The sequence below is a fragment of the Lacerta agilis genome, chromosome 8 (assembly GCF_009819535.1).
Source record: "Lacerta agilis isolate rLacAgi1 chromosome 8, rLacAgi1.pri, whole genome shotgun sequence".
In the NCBI taxonomy this organism is placed as follows: Eukaryota; Metazoa; Chordata; class Lepidosauria; order Squamata; family Lacertidae; genus Lacerta; species Lacerta agilis.
Genome location: NC_046319.1, coordinates 80,648,295 through 80,668,954, shown reverse-complemented (window position 1 = coordinate 80,668,954; position 20,660 = coordinate 80,648,295). Strand labels below are relative to the sequence as shown.

At 49.6% G+C, this 20,660-nt stretch overlaps 1 protein-coding gene across 6 annotated transcripts in view; it reads right to left on the bottom strand.

Annotated features, from left to right (window-relative positions):
* Positions 1–2,301: 2,301 nt before the first annotated feature.
* Positions 2,302–20,660, bottom strand: part of MARK4 (microtubule affinity regulating kinase 4) — a 66,441-nt gene continuing 48,082 nt past the window's right edge. Inside the window, exons 11-18 of one of the 6 annotated variants that reach the window (XM_033158561.1) lie at positions 17,744–17,853; positions 16,777–16,939; positions 13,155–13,372; positions 12,310–12,413; positions 8,530–8,799; positions 4,892–4,948; positions 4,034–4,078; positions 2,302–2,669 (exon numbers count right to left, since the gene is read on the bottom strand). In XM_033158561.1, coding sequence (XP_033014452.1) covers positions 2,333–2,669; positions 4,034–4,078; positions 4,892–4,948; positions 8,530–8,799; positions 12,310–12,413; positions 13,155–13,372; positions 16,777–16,939; positions 17,744–17,853 — 1,304 coding nt within the window. In that variant the 3' untranslated portion in view covers positions 2,302–2,332. Of the gene's footprint in view, positions 2,670–4,033; positions 4,079–4,891; positions 4,949–5,304; positions 5,385–8,529; positions 8,800–12,309; positions 12,414–13,154; positions 13,373–16,776; positions 16,940–17,743; positions 17,854–20,660 lie in introns of those variants that run through there. The other 5 variants (XM_033158563.1, XM_033158565.1, XM_033158566.1 and 2 more) reach the window with 5 other exon arrangements.

The window sequence follows — 20,660 nt, the reverse complement described above, 5'->3', positions numbered from 1 at the left end:
CAAAGGGTACGAGTTCCACAGACTCCACCTGTCCGCTGAGAAGTGGGGTTGGGCTGGATGACCCCTGGGGTTCCCTTCGGTCTCCACGAAGGGCCGCTTCGAGCCCCATTCCACCCCCGCAGACGAGAGAAGCGGCTCAGGAGCGGGCGAGGCAGAGAAGACGCCGGGCGGAGGCTTTCTACGTTTATTAAGGGTTTGGTACAGAAGAACTGCCGCTCTGGGGCCGGAATAACTTACAATCGTCCCAAGGCTAAAGGGTGGGGCTCATTTAATATCGCTTACCCAATGATAACGGGGGGCTAACCGTACAATTATTTACAAGGGAGTCTGTACAGATGGGGAGGGAGGGTGGGTGGGGGGTGCGCCCAAAGAGGCGGGGTCCCGGAGGAAGGGGGGGGAGGTCACAGCAGGGGGACCCAGTGTACAGAAGTGGGGTGAGGCGAAAGGAGCAAAGGGGGGAAAGGGGGCAGGAAGAAGGAAACCCACTTAAAATTTCTCCCAATTTTGCGCCGTCGCTGTCGCCCGTGATCTCCGCCTGGACCCCCCCTCCTCCAAGCTCAGCCGCAGCTGCCGCCCCACCACCAGAGACCAGGCTGCCCCTCTCCTCCGCCCCGGGATGTGGGGTGTGTGTGTGTGTGCCGGCCGCAAGGTCCCTTCCACACCGCCGTGCCCATTTCCCAGTCGAGCGAGAGGAGGCAGGGAGCGTGGCAGCCGTGCCCCAACCAGTGTGCAATGCCCGTCTGTCCGGTGAAGTGCTGTGCGAGAAGCAGCCTTTTCTTTTCGGGGAGGGGCGATCCTCCTGAGGGGAGCCACACACCCCCCCAACGCTGCACCAGCTCTGGCGGGGCCCCCAGCTGTCAGGACGATGGATCTGAGCCCTTGAACCGACCGCCGGGAGGGCCAGCCTCCTCTCAAGAGGGTTCTGGTTTGCGAGAGTGTGTGTTGTTGTTGTTGTTTTTAGTCTAGCGATGTGGGGCTGGTGGGGAATGGCGGTGAGGGGGCCTGCCCGCCACTCGAGGCCTTGGTGCGCTGCGGGGGGAAGTTCAACAGGAGAAGCCAAAACCCGAACCCCCAAACCACCCTCCCCGAGAGGAGCAGAAGCCCAGCGGCCTCTTCCCGTCACGGCTGCTGGACCGGTTGAATGGCCGCTGCCGAATCCTGCAGCAGGGGGGGCCTGAGCACCAACCGGGACCCAAAACTGCCCTTCGCAGGCCAAGCCAGCCCCTCGGCAAGACGGGGGTCACGCCATCCCCAGAACCTCGCAGCTCTCCCCCTGCTTCTCACCACCACTGCCACTACCCTCTTTTGGCAATGTTGCCCCCCAAGTTTGGCTAAAGGCTTGGGTGTCCCCCCCCCCTGCTCCAGAGAGACTTTGGCAGATTTAGCTTTCCGGCCATTGGGTTGGCTGCCGGGCTCCGGGTGGGAGCTGCACCCCCAGCTCTCTGGCAATCGAACAGTCGCCCCCGCCCAAAAGGAACTGGGATTTGCATCAGCCAGAGACATAATTGTGTCCCAAATACTAAAATGGAGCTGGAATTAAGACACACACACACCCCTCCAAAAAAAGCGGCTCTGGTTTGCGAGCGGGAAAGGATCTGTTTCAACTTCTGGGCGTAGCATTTGCCAATGGATGGAAGCGTGGGGCGTGGGGGTGGGGGGACCAAAATTATTATTATTTATTTAATTTATATACTGCCCTATACCCGGGGGGTCTCAGGGGTCTCCTTGAAAATGCACCTGGTGGGAAAAGGGGGTGAGAGAGACCAGTTCCCACACTCTCTCCTGTAATGGCAAAGTGGGTAGGAGAGGGGTCTGCAACACCACAAATTTGCCAAAGACCCCCCCTTTTGCTTTCGAGGCACCCCATGCCATGTATCTGCTAGTTAACTGAGTAAAGCCCCACCCCCCAAAAAAAAATTAGGAAGGGAGGCAGGCCGAGAGGGAGGGATCCCCCCTTTAAGATTCCCCGCAGCAGCTGGGGACCCCCCTAGAGGCGATCCAGGGGCCCCCCTAGAGGCGATCCTTGGGCCAAGTATGGTGGCGAGGCCGGCCCCGTTGGTGGCGGTGATGGTGGCGTGACCCCCTTTCTTCAATGCCCCTCCTCGCTTTCCCCAACCCCACAGCCCCGAGCACAGCGGGCAGGCCGGTGGGAGCCCTCCAGAGCTTCTCCTCGTCCTATCCGGCAGCAGGATCAGGCCCCAGAAAAAAAGCCCCCAGGGGGATGCAACAGAGAGGGCGGCCGAGGGCCACACCCCCTCTCGGCCACCCCCCCAACAGCCCGTGGGGTCGGCGCAGAAGGCCCGTCGGCCGGCGCTGTCCCCCCTGCCGCTTCCTAGAGTTGCAGCTGGTCCGAGATTTTCGCCACCAGGGTGCGGAAGGCCAGGGAGGTGCCCGCCTGGCGCCGGAAGAGGACGCCGTGGAGGCCCCCCAGGCGCTGCAGGCGACACACCTCCACCTCGAAGGAGCAGAAGTTCTCGCTGGGGCTCTTCTCGTGGGTGCAGGAGAGGACGAAGGGCTCCGTCTGGCGGCAGCAGCAGCTGGCGGAGTCCGTGGCCTGGCGGAGGGCGGCCAGGATGGCCTCGGCGGAGCGGGTGCTGGTCAGCTTCACATTCCAGGTAAATCGGAGCAGCCGGGGTTCTGCTTCCTTTTGATGCCAAGGTAGATTGCAACTGCGCAGGGGAAAGAGAAGGGGCAGAGGGGGAGAAGTTTTAGGGCGCACGCCCCACATGTGCCCGCTTGGCCCCTCTGATCGGCAGGTGCCGCCTAACCCTCGTTCTGTGCTTGTAGGAAGGATGATGGTGGACAGAAGGGGGTGGGGGTAAAGTATGAATTAATGGGGATATTGTAAAGGCTGACCACGGTACTCCGACACCAGAGGGGAAACGGTTTATGAGAATGGAAGAAATATTTAGGTATTTGTTAAGATCTGTGGTTTTTTTTTCCTTTTCTTATAAATTTGAAATTGGAATCAGAAGTAATATAGGCCAGTGTTTTTCAACCACTGTTCCGCGGCACACTAGTGTGCCGCGAGATGTTGCCTGGTGTGCCGTGGGAAAAATTGAAAAATTCGAGAGAATTACTTTATATATAGTCAATATAGGCACAGAGTAAATTTTTTTAACATTTTCTAATGGTGGTGTGCCTCGTGATTTTTTCCATGAAACAAGTGTGCCTTTGCCCAAAAAAGGTTGAAAAACACTGATATAGGCTACAGCATAACAAAGTTAAGTGAAGAGAGGATAAAAGAAGTTGAGATGTGGAATTTGATAAGAATAAGATTTAAAATTTAAGGTATTTTAATTATGATTGATAAATTAAGATTAGATGTAAGAAAGTAGATTTTACAATGTTACAAAGTTACTAAAGAAGATTAGAAATGAACGCAAAAGAGAGGATGCGAGGAAGTCCCAAGTTTAGGATTATAAAGAAGATAAGGATGAGTAAATAAGTGTTTTGTTTGTGTGTATTCTGTGTAGTTTTTGTAGTGTATGTATTTGTTTTCTGTGTATTTCCATTATTAAAATCCAATAAATTTTTGATAAAAAAAAGGAAATTGGTTTGTTTTTTTAGTGGGCTGGCGGCTGCACTTTGGAGCTGGCCCGGGTCCCGTGGAACTCTCTGCCACTAGAGATCCGGAAGGCGCTTTGCGGGCCAACGTTCTTTGAAAATCAGTTATATTGAGAGTCTTTAACATAAAATACAACGAAAACCAAACTAAAGAAGATAAACAGAAGAGTAGCAAGGAAAAGGAAGAGAAGGAAAGGGAGAAGAAGAAAATCGTTCCTCTGTGCCAACTTTCTAATGCCTGCTGAAATTTTTCTCTATTCCGCCAGGCCTTTGGAAGGCAATAAAGAATACATCCTTCTACTGATTTCAGATTCTAACTTTTTAAAGGTGGTTTTCATTGTATGGTTTTATATTCTCATTGTTGTAAGCTGCGTTGATATATATTTTTCCACGACACAGAGGCCTTCAAATATTTTTGCGAACGAATGAATGAATGGCCTTGACGTCGAGGCGGCTGGGTACCCACCTTGTGAGCGCAGGTCCCCTGATTCTCTCAGGTTCGTCTGCGACCCTGGAAAAAAGGAAGAAGAGGAGAGCACTGAAGAAGGTGCAGCCGACGGTGGGGAGGTGGGCCAAAGGGGGGGGGTGGCAGGCTCTTTCCCCCTTCCCAGCCACCGGAGGAGCCTTGAACCCCAGGCTGGGGGAGAGGTGGAGGGACCAGATAGCTCCGTCCGAGAGCCCCGCCCTCAAACCTTCCCTGTGCGCAGAGACCCCAAGATTCCCTGACTGTGGAGTTGGGAGGGACACCCCAGAGGTCATCTAGTCCAACCCCCTTGCAAGGCTGGGAACCGCAGCTAAGTTAAGTGAGGCTGCATCTCAGACCTTTCCCAGGGAGCGGGGCTCTACCACTGTACCACTTCCAACTGCATTTGTGTGTGGTGGGGAGGGGAACGCACCGCAGGGAGAAAGCCAGTGCGTCAGGGAGAAAGGGCTCTCAGCAGCGACTTCTCCCCAGCCTGGAACGTGTGTCGACAATGTAAAGGGGCATTTGGTCAGTCTCACAAGCCCCTCTGCGCTGCTTAGATATAGTCGGGTGTGGTGCAAACTATTATCCATTAATTTTTTTCTCAAGGTGGCAACCCCATGGTTCTCCACCTCATTTAAACCCCCCCCCCACCACCACAACAACCTTACGAGGCAGGCTAGGCCGAGGGAGGCGGTGACTGGGCCCCGGGGTCACGCCCTGAGCTCCACGGCCAAGCGGGCAGGGGATTCGAACCCTGGTCTCTCTCTCTCTCTCTCCCCGGCCCTAGTCCGGCCACTCTAACCACTACGCCACGCTATCTCTCGGCTAGCCCAGCTATCCTCCTGGCCTGGCTCTTACCCAGCCTTGCTTAAGAGCTCCTGGGGAGGGGGTGGAGCCATAGGGCTTAGCTCAGACCTGGAATGTAAGGAAGAGAGTGCTTTTGAGAACGTGCAGAGCGCCTTTCCGCAGCCATCCGGGATTAAGGGGACCGAGGGGGCTTCCGGGATTGGAAGCGGGGTGGGGTGGGGTGGGGGGTCCCTTCTACGCCGCCAAGCACTCGTGTTAGAAGCTAAGCCCCGAAAAACACACTTTTTTGGGGGGGAAGAGAACCTCTAGATTTCTAATCAAGCGAGAAGGAAGCAGAAGTTTATATGGGATTTGGGGCAGGGAGCAAGTGGGAAGGAGGCAGGAGGAGAAGGGGCTGGAGGCAGGCGGGTGGGCAAGGCTTCCCCCGCCACCCCCAGGGGAGAAGAAAAGGCAGCCAGACTTACTGATTTTAGATCCTTGAGGCAATGAAGCACCCGAGACACACCTGTTAGAATTCTGCCGCTTAGAGGGGTCAAGAGTGACCCTGAAAACAGAGAAAAGTAGAGTGAAACCAGCACAGAGGGGAAGGTGGCGGCAGCAGGAGGAGGAGGAGAAGGGAGCAAGAGAGGTTAGTGGGGAGAGCAATCTCTTCCTTCCAGCAGAAATGCCTCCAAATGGGGGGGAAAGGGACCCCCAAGGGCCATCTAGCCCAACCCCACTGCAGCGCAAGAATCGGAACCTCGGTGCCTCGTGGGCCGAAAGAGCCAAGTCCCACCAGAGCTTCAATTCCCAGGGTGCCTCGCCCGATCCGATTTGTTACACCACGCTGGGGAACTGTAGCTCTGGGAAGGGAATCTGGACATCTCGTCACGCTTAACGAACTACATCTCCCAGAACTCTTTGGGGGAAGCCGCCATGAACGTGGCCGCAGGAATAGGGCATTTGTGGCAGGTTCCATCCTGCTTTGCTAGCCGTTCTGCGACTCGAACCGGCACGATGGCTGTACGGAGGGCTTGCAGCGCAGCAAAAAGAGGAATCAGAGAATCAAAGGACTGTAGAGTTGGAAGGGACCCCAAGAGTCATCTGCCGTATTTTTCGCTCCATAGGGTGCACCTTGTTTTTAGAGGAGGAAACAAGAAAAAAAGTATTTTTCTGGTTTTCCTCCTCTAAAAGCCCCGTTTTTTTTTTTGAGGATCAGCTAAAAGTTTTGCAGCTTTTTTTGCAAAGGGAAAAGCCCTGGTTTTTTTGAGGATCAGCTCAAAGTTTTGCAGCTTTTTTGCAATGGGAAAAGCCCTGGTTTTTTTGAGGATCAGCTAAAAGTTTTGTAGCTTTTTTTTTTGCAAAGGGGGAAAAGCCAAGCTCCTTTTGCAAAGGGGGAAAAGCAAAGAGGAAAAGCCTCGTTTTTATGGGGTTCAACTCACATTTCTGCAGCTTCTAAAGGAAAGGGAGCCTTTTCTACAGTTTCCAGACAGATAATCTAATCAGCCAGTCATATGTCGCTGGGGAAACAAACAACCTCCCTCTGCAGCACATTCAAAAATGGAGGCCTGGGCAAGAGGGCGGGGCTGAAAGGGAGCCGGGACTCTTATCTCTCTCCCGATCTCTTGCTGATCAGCTGCTGAGTGGGGTCCTTTCAACACCCCCTTTTCTCTTTGTAAAATAAAAAGCATGATCCTCTTTTGGCCCCTGGGCAATTCAGCTCCAGGGACCACCATTCGCTCCATAAGGCGCACAGATATTTCCTCTTACTTTTCAGGAGGAAAAAAGCGCGTCTTACGGAGCAAAAAATACGGTAGTCTAACCCCCTGAAATGCAGGAGTCTCAGCTAAAGCACCCCTGACTGACGGCCGTCCAGCCTCTGCTCAAAAACCTCCAAGGAAGGAAAAACACACACCAGAACATCTGTGCTACTGAAACCTTGTGGGATTTCAGGTCCTGCAGGATCCGCACTGGTTGCAAATGACCCGTCCCCCCAAAACCTTTGCAGACAGCAAACAGTATCAGATACAGGGTCACAGTGACTGCCCCAGGAATAAATTGCAAATGTGGAGTACAAAGGAGGCCCCGGGGGCATCCCTCGGCCTGTTGCCAAGTCTAAGCGACTGGAAGGGGCCTTCTTGGTGGTGGCTTCTCCCAGGCAACTTTGGAACTCCCTGCCGAGAGAAGCCAGGCTGGCTCTCTCCTTGCCTGGCTTTTGGGGCAACTGACAGCTTTTAATGAAAGGGCTGGCGCCGTGCTATTTTTTGCTTTTATAATTGTCATTATCCGTTTGCTTTTAGATATATATGCAGTTTTAATCCTCTCGGTGTTATTAATTGTTTTAAATGATTCCTCCCTGACGTTTTTTAGCTGTTCTTATTTGTATCTGGAAGCCGCCTTGGGTCCCCATCAGGGGGAAAGGGCGGGTATATAACAATAAAAGCCACAACCTGGTGCTAATAATAATAATAATAATAATAATAATAATAATAATAATAGTAATAATTTATTTGTACCCTGCCCATCTGGCTGGGTCTCCCTAGCCACTCTGGGCGGCTTCCAACAAATATTAAAATACATTAAAATATCACAGATTCAAAACTTCCCTATACAGATTCATTTTAAAAGTCTGGTAGTTGTTTTTCTCTTTGACCTCTGATGGGAGGGCGTTCCACAGGGCGGGTGCCACTACCGAGAAGGCCCTCTACCTGGTTCCCTGTAGCGTTGCTTCTATGGGTCTGGGTGTACACAGTTTCTGCCAGAAACCTTGGAGCTGGTCCCCCCCGCCCCGCCCCGCTCGGCAGAAGAGGCAACTGCACCGTGCAATATAGAGAGCGGCAGCTGCAGGAGGATCGCCCCGCCTTACGAACTCTGAGTGCGGATTCTGCCGCGGAAGCCATCTTCTGCTTAGAAATCAGGGTGGATAAAAATCAATGTTTTTTTGGCAATTTTTTTAATTTTAAATTGGATTTTTTAAAAAAAAATTAAATTGGATTTTAAAAATAAAATGCTTTTGGAGGAAATTATCTTTCTAAAGATAGCTTTTTATTTAGGTTACATTATAGTCCAAAGGCTACTCATCAGGAAATAAGAATTTGTTTTAAGTTTTTCACGTGTGCTAAAAAAAAAGTTTAACCACATCAGTTAACAAACATGGATTTGTTATAACATTATAACAACCGCTATAATGTTACTGCTTTAGTTAAACAAATTGTTTAAATTGTTATTAAGGAATAGATTGTTTTTCTCCTCCCAATGAAGCACAGCAGAAAAGTTGTCCAAATACAGTTAACTCATTAAACCTCACAATAATTTCATAATTATCTGTCTATGTATTTCTAACGGTATAACCAAATCAGTGATTTTTTGATAGAACTGTAAAAACTACTCTGAAAATTTATTATTCCAAAAATGAAACCTTCACCTGGTTGTAAATATTAAGATTATACCAGCAAGAATGAGTCTTTCTGTAAATAAATAAAAAAAATTAAATCAAGTCTTACTGACTTAGTGTTTTGAACCAAGTCTTACTGCCTAGTGATTTGAGTCGATTTGATTTAAATCAATTCCACCCTGTTTGCAATGCTGTAAATCAAACTGGGGGGGGGGATAAGAGGAGTCGGGGAGCAGCAACCACCCAGCCAGCGTTCTCGATTTCTTTACCCTCTTCGCCCGCCCACCTGCCCGCTTTGTTGCGTCCGCCCGCTCACCTCCGTGTGAGTTTCGACGTGAGCTTGCTGAAGAGGTTGGAGGTGGCGCGGCTGCGGCTCTGAGGCAGAGGGGTGGCTTCGTGAGAGAGCGTGGGCGAGGTGGGGGGCCCGTTCTGAACGCCGGTCCCACGCCGGTCCCGCACCTGCCCCCCGTGGAAGGTGCTGCGGATGTTGGTGCCGCGAGACAGCCGGGTGCGGTCCGAGGAGGTGGACGAGGTGGCGATGCTGTGGCTGGAGGGGGAGGCAGGGGGCACCCGGGTGGCGGCAGAGCTGCACGGGGCAGGGTGGGCGTTGGGGAGAGAGGGAGAGAGGGAGAGAGAGAGAGAGAGAGAGAGAGAGAGAGAGAGAGAGAGAGAAGGCAGAAGTCAGCGTCACCCGTCAAGGCAGGGAACACATGCAAGATTTTGGGGCAGGTAGGTAGCCGTGTTGGTCTGCCATATTCAAAACAAAATAAAAAATAAAAAAATTCCTTCTGGTAGCACCTTAGAGAACTAAGTTTGTTATTGGTATCAGCTTTCGTGTGCATGCACACTTCTTCAGATACATGCACACGAAAGCTCATACCAAGAAAAAATTTATTTGGTCTCTAAGGTGCTACCGGAAGGAATTTATTTATTTTTTATTTTGCTAAGATTTGGGGGGGTTTCCTTTGGACAGAAATGATAGAATATTTCTAAAGAAACGATTGCCTGCTATCCGTCATTAGGTAAAGGTAAAGGGACCCCTGACCGTTAGGTCCAGTCGCGGACGACTCTGGGGCTGCGGCGCTCATCTTGCTTTACTGGCCAAGGGAATCGGCGTACAGCTTCCGGGTCATGTGACCGGCATGACTGAGCCACTTCTGGCAAACCAGAGTGAGCAGTGCACAGAAACGCCGTTTACCTTCCTGCCGGAGTGGTACCTATTTATCTACTTGCACTTTGACGTGCTTTCAAACTGCTAACTTGGCAGGAGCAGGGACCGAACAACGGGAGCTCACCCCATCGCGGGGATTCGAACTGCCGGCCTTCTGATCGGCAAGCCCTAGGCTCTGTGGTTTATACCACAGCGCCACCCGCGTAATTAACGGCACCGAATATTTTTGACAGTGCCCATGTAGGAATATTATCTTGTACAGTGCTTTTTTTCTGGGGGTGCGCATACCCCTAAACATTTTGAGAATCTAAGTCTGGCCTCACTGAGGGTCATTATTTCAATATGTGTAGGAAAATGAGAGCACCCCAAACTTTTCTTTGAGAAAAAAAGGCCTTGATCTTATATATGATCTTGGCAGCTCAAATATTATTTGCAACTTGATGGAAAACGGCCCCAAATCTTGACAGTGGGCATTTGGTACCACTCTCTCTGGAATATGGAAATAATGGAGGAAATGACACATAATTTGAGATTTGCAAAAGGACTTGAACCCCCAGACGCTTCGTCTATGATTTGGCAGCCTTTTATGGGATGCACAGTGGAACCGTAATTTCCAAGACTTTCTTATTTTAACCCAACTGTACTCATTTCCTATTTGTGCTTTTCGTACTTTAACAGTCATCCGTTGTTAGAAACGTTCTCTCCGTTTTATATAACGTTACGAAATTAAATATGAAATCCTCTCCCACGGACAAGAAGCCGGGGGTCCCTGAAGCTGGACAAAGAGTATCCTGACCATGTACAGAGAGCAATTCTGCAGCCACCTCCAAACCACAGCTAATCGCTACGTGCTGGCAATTAGGAGTGAGTATTTCTGGGGTGAAAAGGCTGCCTTTCCAGGATGGCTACAATCCTGGGTTTTTACAAGCTGGTAATTAATAATAATAATAATAATAATAATAATAATAATAATAATGTTATTTATACCCCGCCCACCTGGCTGGGCTTCCCCAGCCACTCTGGGCGGCTTCTAAATAAATATTAAAATACAGTAATCCATCAAACATTAAAAGCTTCCCTAAACAGGGCTGCCTTGAGATGCCTTCTAAAAGTCTGGTAGTTGTTTTTCTCTTTGACATCTGACGGGAGGGCGTTCCACAGGGCGGGCGCCACCACCGAGAAGGCCCTCTGCCTGGTTCCCTGTAACGTGGCTTCTCACAGCGAGGGAACCGCCAGAAGGCCCTTGGTGCTGGACCTCAGTGTCTGGGTAGAATGATGGGGGTGGAGACGCTCCTTCAGATATACTAGGAATGGAAAGTGATAAAATGACCCTCTCCAAAGAGACATGGAGATGTCCTTCTGCTCTTCCCCAAGATCTCTTTTCAGAGTTCCTCTGGTCCATACTCTGGGCTGAGGAAGAGGAGGAGGCCCAGATGGACCCTCCTAGAAGCTGAAAGAGACAGGGCTTCTCTCCCCCACCCCCCGGTCTCTGGAGACTGTCCTGGATTCTCCCACAGCAAGTCACACGGGTGACCGACCAGGGCCTGGCGACTCCCTGGGGCCAGGGCAGCATTGAGCCAGAACGAGACCAGTGGAAACTGGGCAGGCGTCCAGCGGCAAGCTGAAGTCTGTGGGAAGGGACAGGGATGGAGAGGTGAGGGGGGTGAGACCAGAGCTCAGCTCCCGGGCTGGAAAAACCCGGGGAGAGCAGGGAAACCAAGAGAGGCTCATCTTCCTATAAATGAAGTTTGCATAGCAATGGAATTACAGAATTGGAAGGCATCTAGTCCAACCGCCTGCGATGCAGAAACCACAGCTAAGCAGTGTTAGAAATTCAGATCTACAGCTGAAACTCGAAAAATTAGAATATCGTGGAAAGGTTCATTTCTTTCAGTAATTCAACTTAAAAGGTGAAACTAATATATGAGATAGACTCGTGACATGCAAAGCGAGATATGTCCAGCCTTTATTTGTTATAATTGTGACGATTACGGCGTACAGCTGATGAGAACCCCAAATTAACAATCTCAACTTTGGGGTTTTCATCAGCTGTATGCCATAATCGTCACAATTATAACAAGCAAAGGCTGGACATATCTCGCTTTGCATGTCACGAGTCTATCTCATATATTAAACTCCGGTAGCTAATGAAAACAATTGCTTACATAAATGGACTTTTCCAAGATATTCTAATTTTTCGAGTTTCACCTGTATAAGCCAGATGGCTCCTTAAAGCAGGGTTAGTGCCGCCGAAACCGAATGCCTAGTTGCCATTTTTGAGCCAGATGGCTGGAAAGTCGTATTTTTTTCATTACAGCATTTTGGTTTCTGATTGTGTAGATAAAATTCTACAGGACGTGCGGCTAGTATGCAAAAATAGTCAAGGACTCCCAGAACACACCTCCAGATGGTCGAGATGTTAGCTGTCATTCCTGGCACCTTGAAATGAATCCAATTAAGAACTCTGGCCAGAGGTTTTAACCAAAAAACATACGTTTACTCGTAAGTAAATACAAATGTAATATCAATCCTGTTAAGAATTGCAGTCTTAAATGAAAAAAGAACTGCAGTCTCTTTCATTTGAGACTGCAATTCTTAACAGGATTGATATTACATTTGTATTTCCTTACGAGTAAACGTATGTTTTTTGGTTAAAACTTCTGGCCAGAGTTCTTAATTGGATTCATTTCAGTGTATTTGGCAATAAGAATTCCTGGCACCTTGGCATCTTCACTCGGTCGCCAATGGCCGACAGCGTGGTGCAAAATGCGCCTGGCAAATTCCGAACGCGGTAGCTAAGGCGTACGTTTGTAGGAGCCACGTTACATTGCCTTTGCAAGTTGTTTTGAAACTCCCCCCCCCCAATGTCGTGTTTTGATTGCTGCAGCCTGTGCTAGGGCCTCAGGGGAATAACCGCGGCAATACCTGTTCTCCTTTCCGTTCTGGAGCAGGGAGTGTCGTTCTCCGCCGGGCCGATCCGTACACACGTAGGTATTCCTCCGGGTCATCATACTCGAGGGAATGTTATTCTGCAACGAGAGAGCCCAGGCTGAAGAGGTGGAGGCAGGAGAGAAACAGCCACACAAAAAAAAAACCCCGAGACGGAGCTTTTGAGAAGCCAGACTCGTTTCGGCAAACCGGCTCAGCTCAGGACTCTCCAAACCGGGAAGCAGGCAGCCGAACGCCCAGGTGTCTCAGAATTTGGGGTGCCCAGGTGTCTCAGAATTTGGAGTGCAAGCCAAGACTGCGTGCCCAAGAGGGATTTTGCAGTCGCTGAGACAGATTCCGGCTTTGGGCACACTATTTGGCTATGCACATGTGCGCTTGCTGCTCGTGTGGGGTTGCCGCACATTACAAAACACAGATTTTTCTTCCCAGGGTAGAGACAAGGGCTGGAGACATGACTCTGCAGGGTGCTGTGAATCTGGTCCCAAAGTAGTTTGAGGCTTTTGCCTCTCGTCCGAACCCAGCCACGCCACCCCCCACCTCGAGCCGCTGCCTGGGAATAACTCACAGGGGGGCACCCAGGCCAGACCAGCGCCCAGAAGGACCCACAGCACCCGCAAGGGCTTCTGGGGCACAAAAAGCAATGTGCGTTTGGAGGGGGGGGTGTTTCATTTTCTCTGCCACCCAGCTCGGAAGCGGATGGGGCTCCAGCCACGCCAGAGAGTCAGGCCCCTACCCCCGCCTCCCCACGGGTGGGGGGGTCACTGGGATGGGGCGCTCCTTCTGCCCAAGCCCGTGGGACCCCGGAGCCCCCTCCTGCTCACCGTGTTCACGGCACTGTCCTTGCGGCGGTCGGGGATCTCAGATTTGTTGGGGTTATTGGCACTGCTCACCATGGGGCTGGAGGGCGGGATGCCCCTGCCGCTGCTGCTGACGACGCTGCAGCTGGCCTTGCGAGATGGCATGCGGTCCTCCTTCAGCTCCCCGTCGCCCGTGCTGGTGGGGCTGCGTTTGGGGTGCATGGGCACTGGGGATGGGCCGCCTGCAAGCAGAGAGAAGGCAGGAGGAAAGAGAGAGGCCATCAGAGACAAAGAGGAGAGAACCCGCAGCTGGTCCAAAGGAGCGCTGCTTGGCCGAGCAGGGATTCGAACGCAGGTCTCTGTGAAACTTTTAGTTCGCGGAAAACGAAAGCAAGGCGAGAGAGCCATTGTGGTTGGACTAGGTCCACAGGGGTCAGCAAGCTTTTTCCAGAAGGGGGCCGGTCCACTGTCCCTCACACCTTGTGGGGGGCCGGAGTATATTTTGGAAAATAATTAAATAATGAACCAATTCCTATGTGCCATGAATAACCCAGAGATGCATTTTAAATAAAAGGACACATTCTACTCATGTAAAAACACGCTGATTCCCGGACCGTCCGCAGGCCGCATTTAGAAGGCAATTGGGCCAGATCCGGCCCCCAGGCCTTAGTTTGCCTACCCATGGACTAGGACCCAGGAGATCAGGGTTCGAATCCCCACTCAGCCATGAATCTGACTGAGAAAATCAGAAACTGGGAAGACCAAGATTTTAATAAAGATTGGAAGAAATTTATATTGTATTTGGAAGACCACTGTAAACAGCTGAGCTCTTTTAACAGGACTTAAATAACACTTGTGAGCTGACAAGAGACTTAAGATATAAATGTTAAATGGAATAAATGGAGGACATAAAATATGCAGCAAGAAACGTTAAATATGGAACCCATGGAAGGGTGGAGGGAGGTCTAAGGGTGCAGGGGAATCTTGTATCTGCTTTTTTCTTTTGTTAATTATATGTGATTGAGAATGTAGGGGGAAAATGGGGAAATCAATAAAAATTTTGTGGGTTTGTTTGTTTTTTAAAAGAAGAAGCTCCCACTGGGTGGCTTGGGGCCAGTCACTGCCTAACTTGCAGGGTTGTTGTGTGGCTAAAATATGCCACCCTGAGCTCCTTAGAGAAAAAGGTGAGATCTCAATGGAATTTTTTAAAAAAGAAGAGGTGACATGATAGAGGAGTTTATAAAATTATGCACGGCATAGGGAAAGTGGACAGGGGAAGGTTTTTCCCTCCCTTTCTGTAACACTAGAACTCGTGGCTATCCAATGAAGCTAAATTTCGGGGAACCTAGGAAAGATAAGGACTTCTTCATAAACTGGGGAACTCTCTCCCACAGGAGGCAACGACAGACACCAACCTGGATGGCTTCAAAAGAAGATGAGACATATATTCATGGAGGGGGGGGGCTATTGATGGTTTCTAGCCAAGGTGGTTACGCTCTGCCGTCGCGGACAGAGGCAGCAATGCTTCTTCAATGCCAGGGGAGGAGAAAGTGCTGTTGTGCTCGGATCCTGCTTGTGGCTTCCGCACAACGGGCATCTGGGTGGCCGCTGTGAGAACAGGAGGCTGGACCCTTTGGCCAGATCCAGCCGCTGCGCTCTGCATACGTTCCTACAGAACCTCCAGGCCCAGGGACAGTCTATCTAGAAATCTAGGTTCTCATCGGTATTTGGCCACTGTGAGAAGAGGATGCTGGACTAGGGGGCCCCTTGGCCTGATGCAGCAGCCTGGCCTTGCTTAGGTTCCTTTTTCTCACTCACTGGATCATCACCTTGTCAACGATGTCTCCAAATTTTTTTACAGATCACTTGGGAAGATAGGCGAACTAATATCAGTGTACACTGGTACCTCTGGTTATGAACTTAATTCGTTCCGGAGGTCCGTTCTTAAGATGAAACCGTTCTTATCCTGAGGCGCGCTTTCTCTAATGGGGTCTCCCGCTGCGCGCGCGCCTCCGGCACGTGATTTCCGTTCGCATCCTGGGGCAAAGTTCGCAACCAGGAGCAGCTACTACCGGGTTAGCGGTAACCTGGAGCCTTTGTAAACAAAGATACCAGTGTACTGGAAGAAGCAAAGATCACCAGTGTCGAAGCAAGGATTCTTCAACATCAACTTCGTTGGACTGGTCATGTTGTGCGGATGCCTGATTCTCGCCTTCCAAAGCAGCTACTCTATTCCGAACTTTAAAAATGGAAAGTGTAATGCTGGTAGTCAACAAAAATAGGTTTAAAGACTCTCTCAAAGGAAAATCTAAAAAAATGTGGTATAAACACCAACAATTGGGAAACACTGGCTTGCGAGCGCTCCAGTTGGAGAACAGCCTTTGCTTTGAAGACACTCGAACTCAGGACGCAAGGGAGAAACATGCTAAGAGGAAGGCACGCTTGACAAATCCACACCGCGATCAACTCCCGCCTGGAAACCAATGTCCCCACTGTGGAAGGACGTGTGGGTCCAGAATTGGCCTCCACAGTCACTTACGGACTCACTGTTAAAACTGTGTTTATGGAAGACAATCTTATTCGGCTACGAGAGGCAGTGTGGTGTAGTGGTTAAGAGTGGTGGACTCGTAATCTGGTGAACTGGGTTCGCGTCTCCTCTCCTCCACATGCAGCTGCTGGGTGACCTTGGGCTAGTCACACTTCTCTGAAGTCTCTCAGCCCCACTCACCTCACAGAGTGTTTGTTGTGGGGGAGGAAGGGAAAGGAGAATGTGAGCCGCTTTGAGACTCCTTCGGGTAGTGATAAAGCGGGATATCAAATCCAAACTCCTCCTCCTCCTCCTCTTCTTCTACTATTACTACTAACTACGAGGGATCGCAGAAGGAGGAGGAGGAGGTGGTTCCCTTTTCCTTCCAGGCAACCAAGGTGTCACGAAACGCCCATGGACTGGAATAATCTCCTAGGGACTCACACAGGAAATGGAGCAAGTAGCCATTTCAGCCCTGCATTGATCAGTTTGGGTGGTGGTATGGGTACTGCTTGTTTGAAGACGCCTGCTTCTTGGGAGGAAAGCAATGACAAACCTAGACAGCATCTTAAAAACCAGAGACATCACCTTGCTGACAAAGGTCCGTATAGTTCAAGCTATGGTTTTCCCAGTAGTGATGTATGGAAGTGAGAGCTGGACCATAAAGAAGACTGATCACCGAAGAATTGATGCTTTTGAATTCTGGTGCTGGAGGAGACTCTTGAGAGTCCCATGGACTGCAAGAAGATCAAACCTATCCATCCTTAAAGAAATCAGCCCTGAGTGCTCACTGGAAAGACAGATCCTGAAGTTGAGGCTCCAAGACTTTGGAGACCTCATGAGAAGAAGACTCCCTGGAAAAGACCCTGATGTTGGGAAGGATGGAGGGCACAAGGAGAAGGGGACGACAGAGGACGAGATGGTTGGACAGTGTTCTCGAAGCGACTGGCATGAGTTTGGCCGAACTGCGGGAGGCGGTGAAAGATAGGCATGCCTGGCATGCTCTGGTCCATGGGGTCACGAAGAGTCGGACACGACTGAATGACTGAACAACAACAACACGGGACTGGGACGGAGCGGGGGGGGGCGCAGGGAGGGAAGGTAGCCCACGTCACTCACAGAAATCGCTGTGCCGCCGCTGCCGGTGGTAAGTGGAGGAGCTCCGCTGGCTCTTGGAGTGAGACGAAGAGGACTTGCTGGTGCCGTTGGAAACCTCGCTGGGCGCCCGCACCCGGGCCAGTGAGAGGCTGCTGCCCGTGCGTGACTCTCCCCCTTCCACCTGCTGGGAGACGACACGGCAGACGCTTATAAGATTGCGCACAGCACAACGAGGAAGCAACCTATCCCAAAAGCGGAAAAAGTCCCAGCAAAGGAAGAAAAACTTCTGGAATATGCAGGAATGGCGAAACTTGACTGGAAAAATTAGAAATCAATACAGTGGTATCTAGGTTTACGAACTTAATCGGTTCCGGAAGTCCGTTCTTAAACCAAAGCGTTCCTAAACCAATGCGTGCTTTCCCCCATAGCAGTGGGGGACTCAATTTACAAATGGAACACACTCAACAGGAAGCGAAACATGTTCTTATTCCAAGGCAAAGTTCACAAACCAAAACACCTACTTCCGGGTTTGCAGCGTTCCTAATCCAACTTGTTCATAGACTAAGCTGTTCTCAAACCAAGGGACCACTGTGTGACAAACTTTTTATACGAAAGGATGGAAATGGTTGATGGAATATTTACAAACAAACTGCAAAGAGGTAAGAACATTGGCGGGATTATTGTAATAACCTGCAGTTTCATAAGAGTACATATTTAAAGTAGATGAATAAATGAGCAAATTTAGTTAATTTGGGATACGTGGAAAATATTAAAAATGTTCCGAACTAGGGTCTTCCCTTGTCTCAACCCCTTCTGTTCTCTCATCTCCCTTTGCCTCGCTAGCTTTCCTCAAATGTGCCATTTTCCTGACCCTCATTCTGTAGCTGTGCAGGATTCCCTCTTGCATGGGTGTCCCTGGAGAGGAGGGCGCTCCCCACCCCACCCCACCCCACCCCACCCCACCCCACCCCGTAATTCCAGGCCTCACCTCGTTCTTCCTGCCCAGCAGGAGGTAGGTGGCCGTGACCTCGTTGTACTTCTGGCTGGTCAGGGCTTCCTTGATCTCTTCGCGGGTGTAGCCCATGCCGACCATCACTTCTGGGCAGGGAGAGGAAAGAGACGGCGGAGAGGGTTAGGCTCTAGTCACCAACTTACGCCGTCTTGGACACAAGGGCAGGTGGCTCAGGTGGAGCAAGTTAGAAGGTGTTTACAGCAAGAGTAAACTGTTATTTAGGAGGGGAACTGAATTTAATCAGGAGGGGAACTGGTGACTGGGAGCGGCCGCCGGGACCACATAACACCCGTCCCGAGAGATCTACATTCAAAATGTTGGTGCTGACCTTGAAAGCCCTAAACGGCCTCAGTCCTGTATACCTGAAGGAGCATCTCCACCCCCATCGTTCAGCCCGGACACTGAGATCCAGCGCTGAGGGCCTTCTGGCCGTTCCCTCACTGCGAGATATTATTATTTGTATCCCGCCCATCTGGCTGGATCTCCCCAGCCACTCTGGGCGGCTTCCAACAAATATTAAAATACATTAGAATATCACCGATTAAAAACTTCCCTATACAGATGTCTTTTAAAAGTCTGGTAGTTGTTTATTTCTTTGACATCTGCTGGGAGGGTGTTCCACATGGCGGGTGCCACCACCGAGAAGGCCCTCTGCCTGGTTCTCCGTAACTTCACTTCTCGCAGGGAGGGAACTGCCGGAAGTCCCTCGGAGCTGGACCTCCGTGTCTGGGCAGAACGATGGGGGTGGAGATGCTCCTTCAGGTATACTGGGCCAAGGCTGTTTAGGACTGTAAAGGTCTGCACCAACACTTTGAATTGTGCTTGGAAACGTACTGGGAGCCAATGTAGGTCTTTCAGAACCGGAGTTATATGGTCCTGGCGGCCACTCCCAGTCACCAGTCTAGCTGCCACTTTCTGGATTAGTTGCGGTTTCTGGGTCACCTTCAAAGGTAGCCCCACGTAGAGCGCATTGCAGTAGTCCAAGCGAGAGATAACTATAGCATGTAGAGATGTAAAAATTCTGGAAATTTTGAAGCTCGGAAAAACCCCATTTCCCCCCAGTTTTTTTTGGGGGGGGGAAATGGAAATTTTCAGAAAAATTGAAAAAAATGCTACATTAGCTCTTCTTTTTTCTTTTCCAGATTCAAAGTCACAACTAGCATATTAAAAATATAGTGTATCCAAACAATTACCCATTATTACAAACAGAATTTACTTTTAAAATAATATTTATTTGTATTTGTAACAAATGGAGCAACAATCTCCTGAACTGTTTACCAGTTTATGTGGAACAACAACAAAAAAAAACTCCACAAAACAATTTTTAAAAATCCAGAAGTAACAATTATTCATATTTCCTCTCCACAGTATTTTAAAAAAAACATTCTCATAAAAAGAACTGAAGAAGGAAGTGAGACTAAGTTTCAATGAATGGGCATGAAATTTAATCAGAATCATTTTCTGAGCTGTAATTAAGTATATACTTTCAGGCCCTTTTTGTTGCTCTGTATTTTCTTCCAGTGCTTTGAGGCCTAGTGAAGAGGAACAGAACCAATGCATACCACACGCATGCAAAAACAAAACTGAAACCTTTTTCTTTTCTGGTGACAACAGCACCTCCTAAAGGAAAAAAATGTATCTTGTCCTTGCATTGGAGAGTTCAGTTTGTAACCTAGGACTTGCTTGTCCTCACAGAAATTAGAATAATATGATATACCATACATATTTTTTTAGAAATGATTTATAAAATATTTGAACCCCTTATCTTAAAATATTTTATTCATCATGTTAAAATAAAACATTCCATAATCTATTTTTCATTTTTTCAATTTTTCGGAAAAAAACAAAACAAAAAAAGGCTTCCGGGAAAAAACGGGTCTTTTCCGAATTTTCCCAGTTTTTTCCCGGGCCTTCACATCTCTAAGAGCATGCACCACTCTGGCGAGACAGTCTGCGGGCAGGGAGGGCCTCATCCTGCGTACCAGATGGAGCTGATAAACAGCTGCCCTGGACACAGAATTAACCTATACCTCCATGGACAGCCGTGAGTCCAAATTGTCTTCCAGGCTGCGAACCTGGTCCTTCAGGGGCACAGTTGTCCCATTCAGGACCAGGGAGTCCCCCACACCTGCCCAGCCCCTGTCCCCCGACGGTTTCAAGGTGTGGAACCGACCCTGTTGCACCCCGTCATTGAGTGTGGCAGTGCGACGAATACCCGACGCTTCCAATCAATTTGGAAACCAAATTTAATATTTTTATAAATTTGGAAGACGAAGGAAATCCTGGAGTGAAACAATTCCCCCTCAAAACCTTCCGTCTTCATTTAAGCAGCTCTATATTTCTGTACTTCCTAGAAATGAGAGCCTAATTTTGCTTTATTGTCCTTTTATCATAACCCACCAAGGCTAATTGAGTGAACCACCTATTACCCACAGTAAAGGGCCTCCCTCAACACGGATCCCCACTGTATCAGATTGCCTTATCACCCTGGCAAATATGGGGCACCCCAGGTTTTCACACACACCCCCTTGAACCTACGGTTTGACTCTGGGGCACAAACTATCCTCTTTTCCTGAGGCAAGTTTTACCCCCTTGTGAGTCTTCACACTCTTTGGGTTTTGATACACTGCCAGAACCACTGAGACAATTCTTCTTGGCACAACAAGGAAGAATTTTATTATTTTTCAAACATAGTTTTTTACAGATTCATTAGGTTACAATCTTAAGTTGCATTCACACATCGATTCCATCGAACTTTTACTTCCAAGATATCAAGCTATCTAACTTTCTCTCTTTTTCTCTCCACTCCTCACTCTACCCTTCCAACTCCCAACTGCCCCACAACGGCTGTTCCCTCCTTTTTAAACCAAGGAGCTGTCCCGCCCCTAAAGGA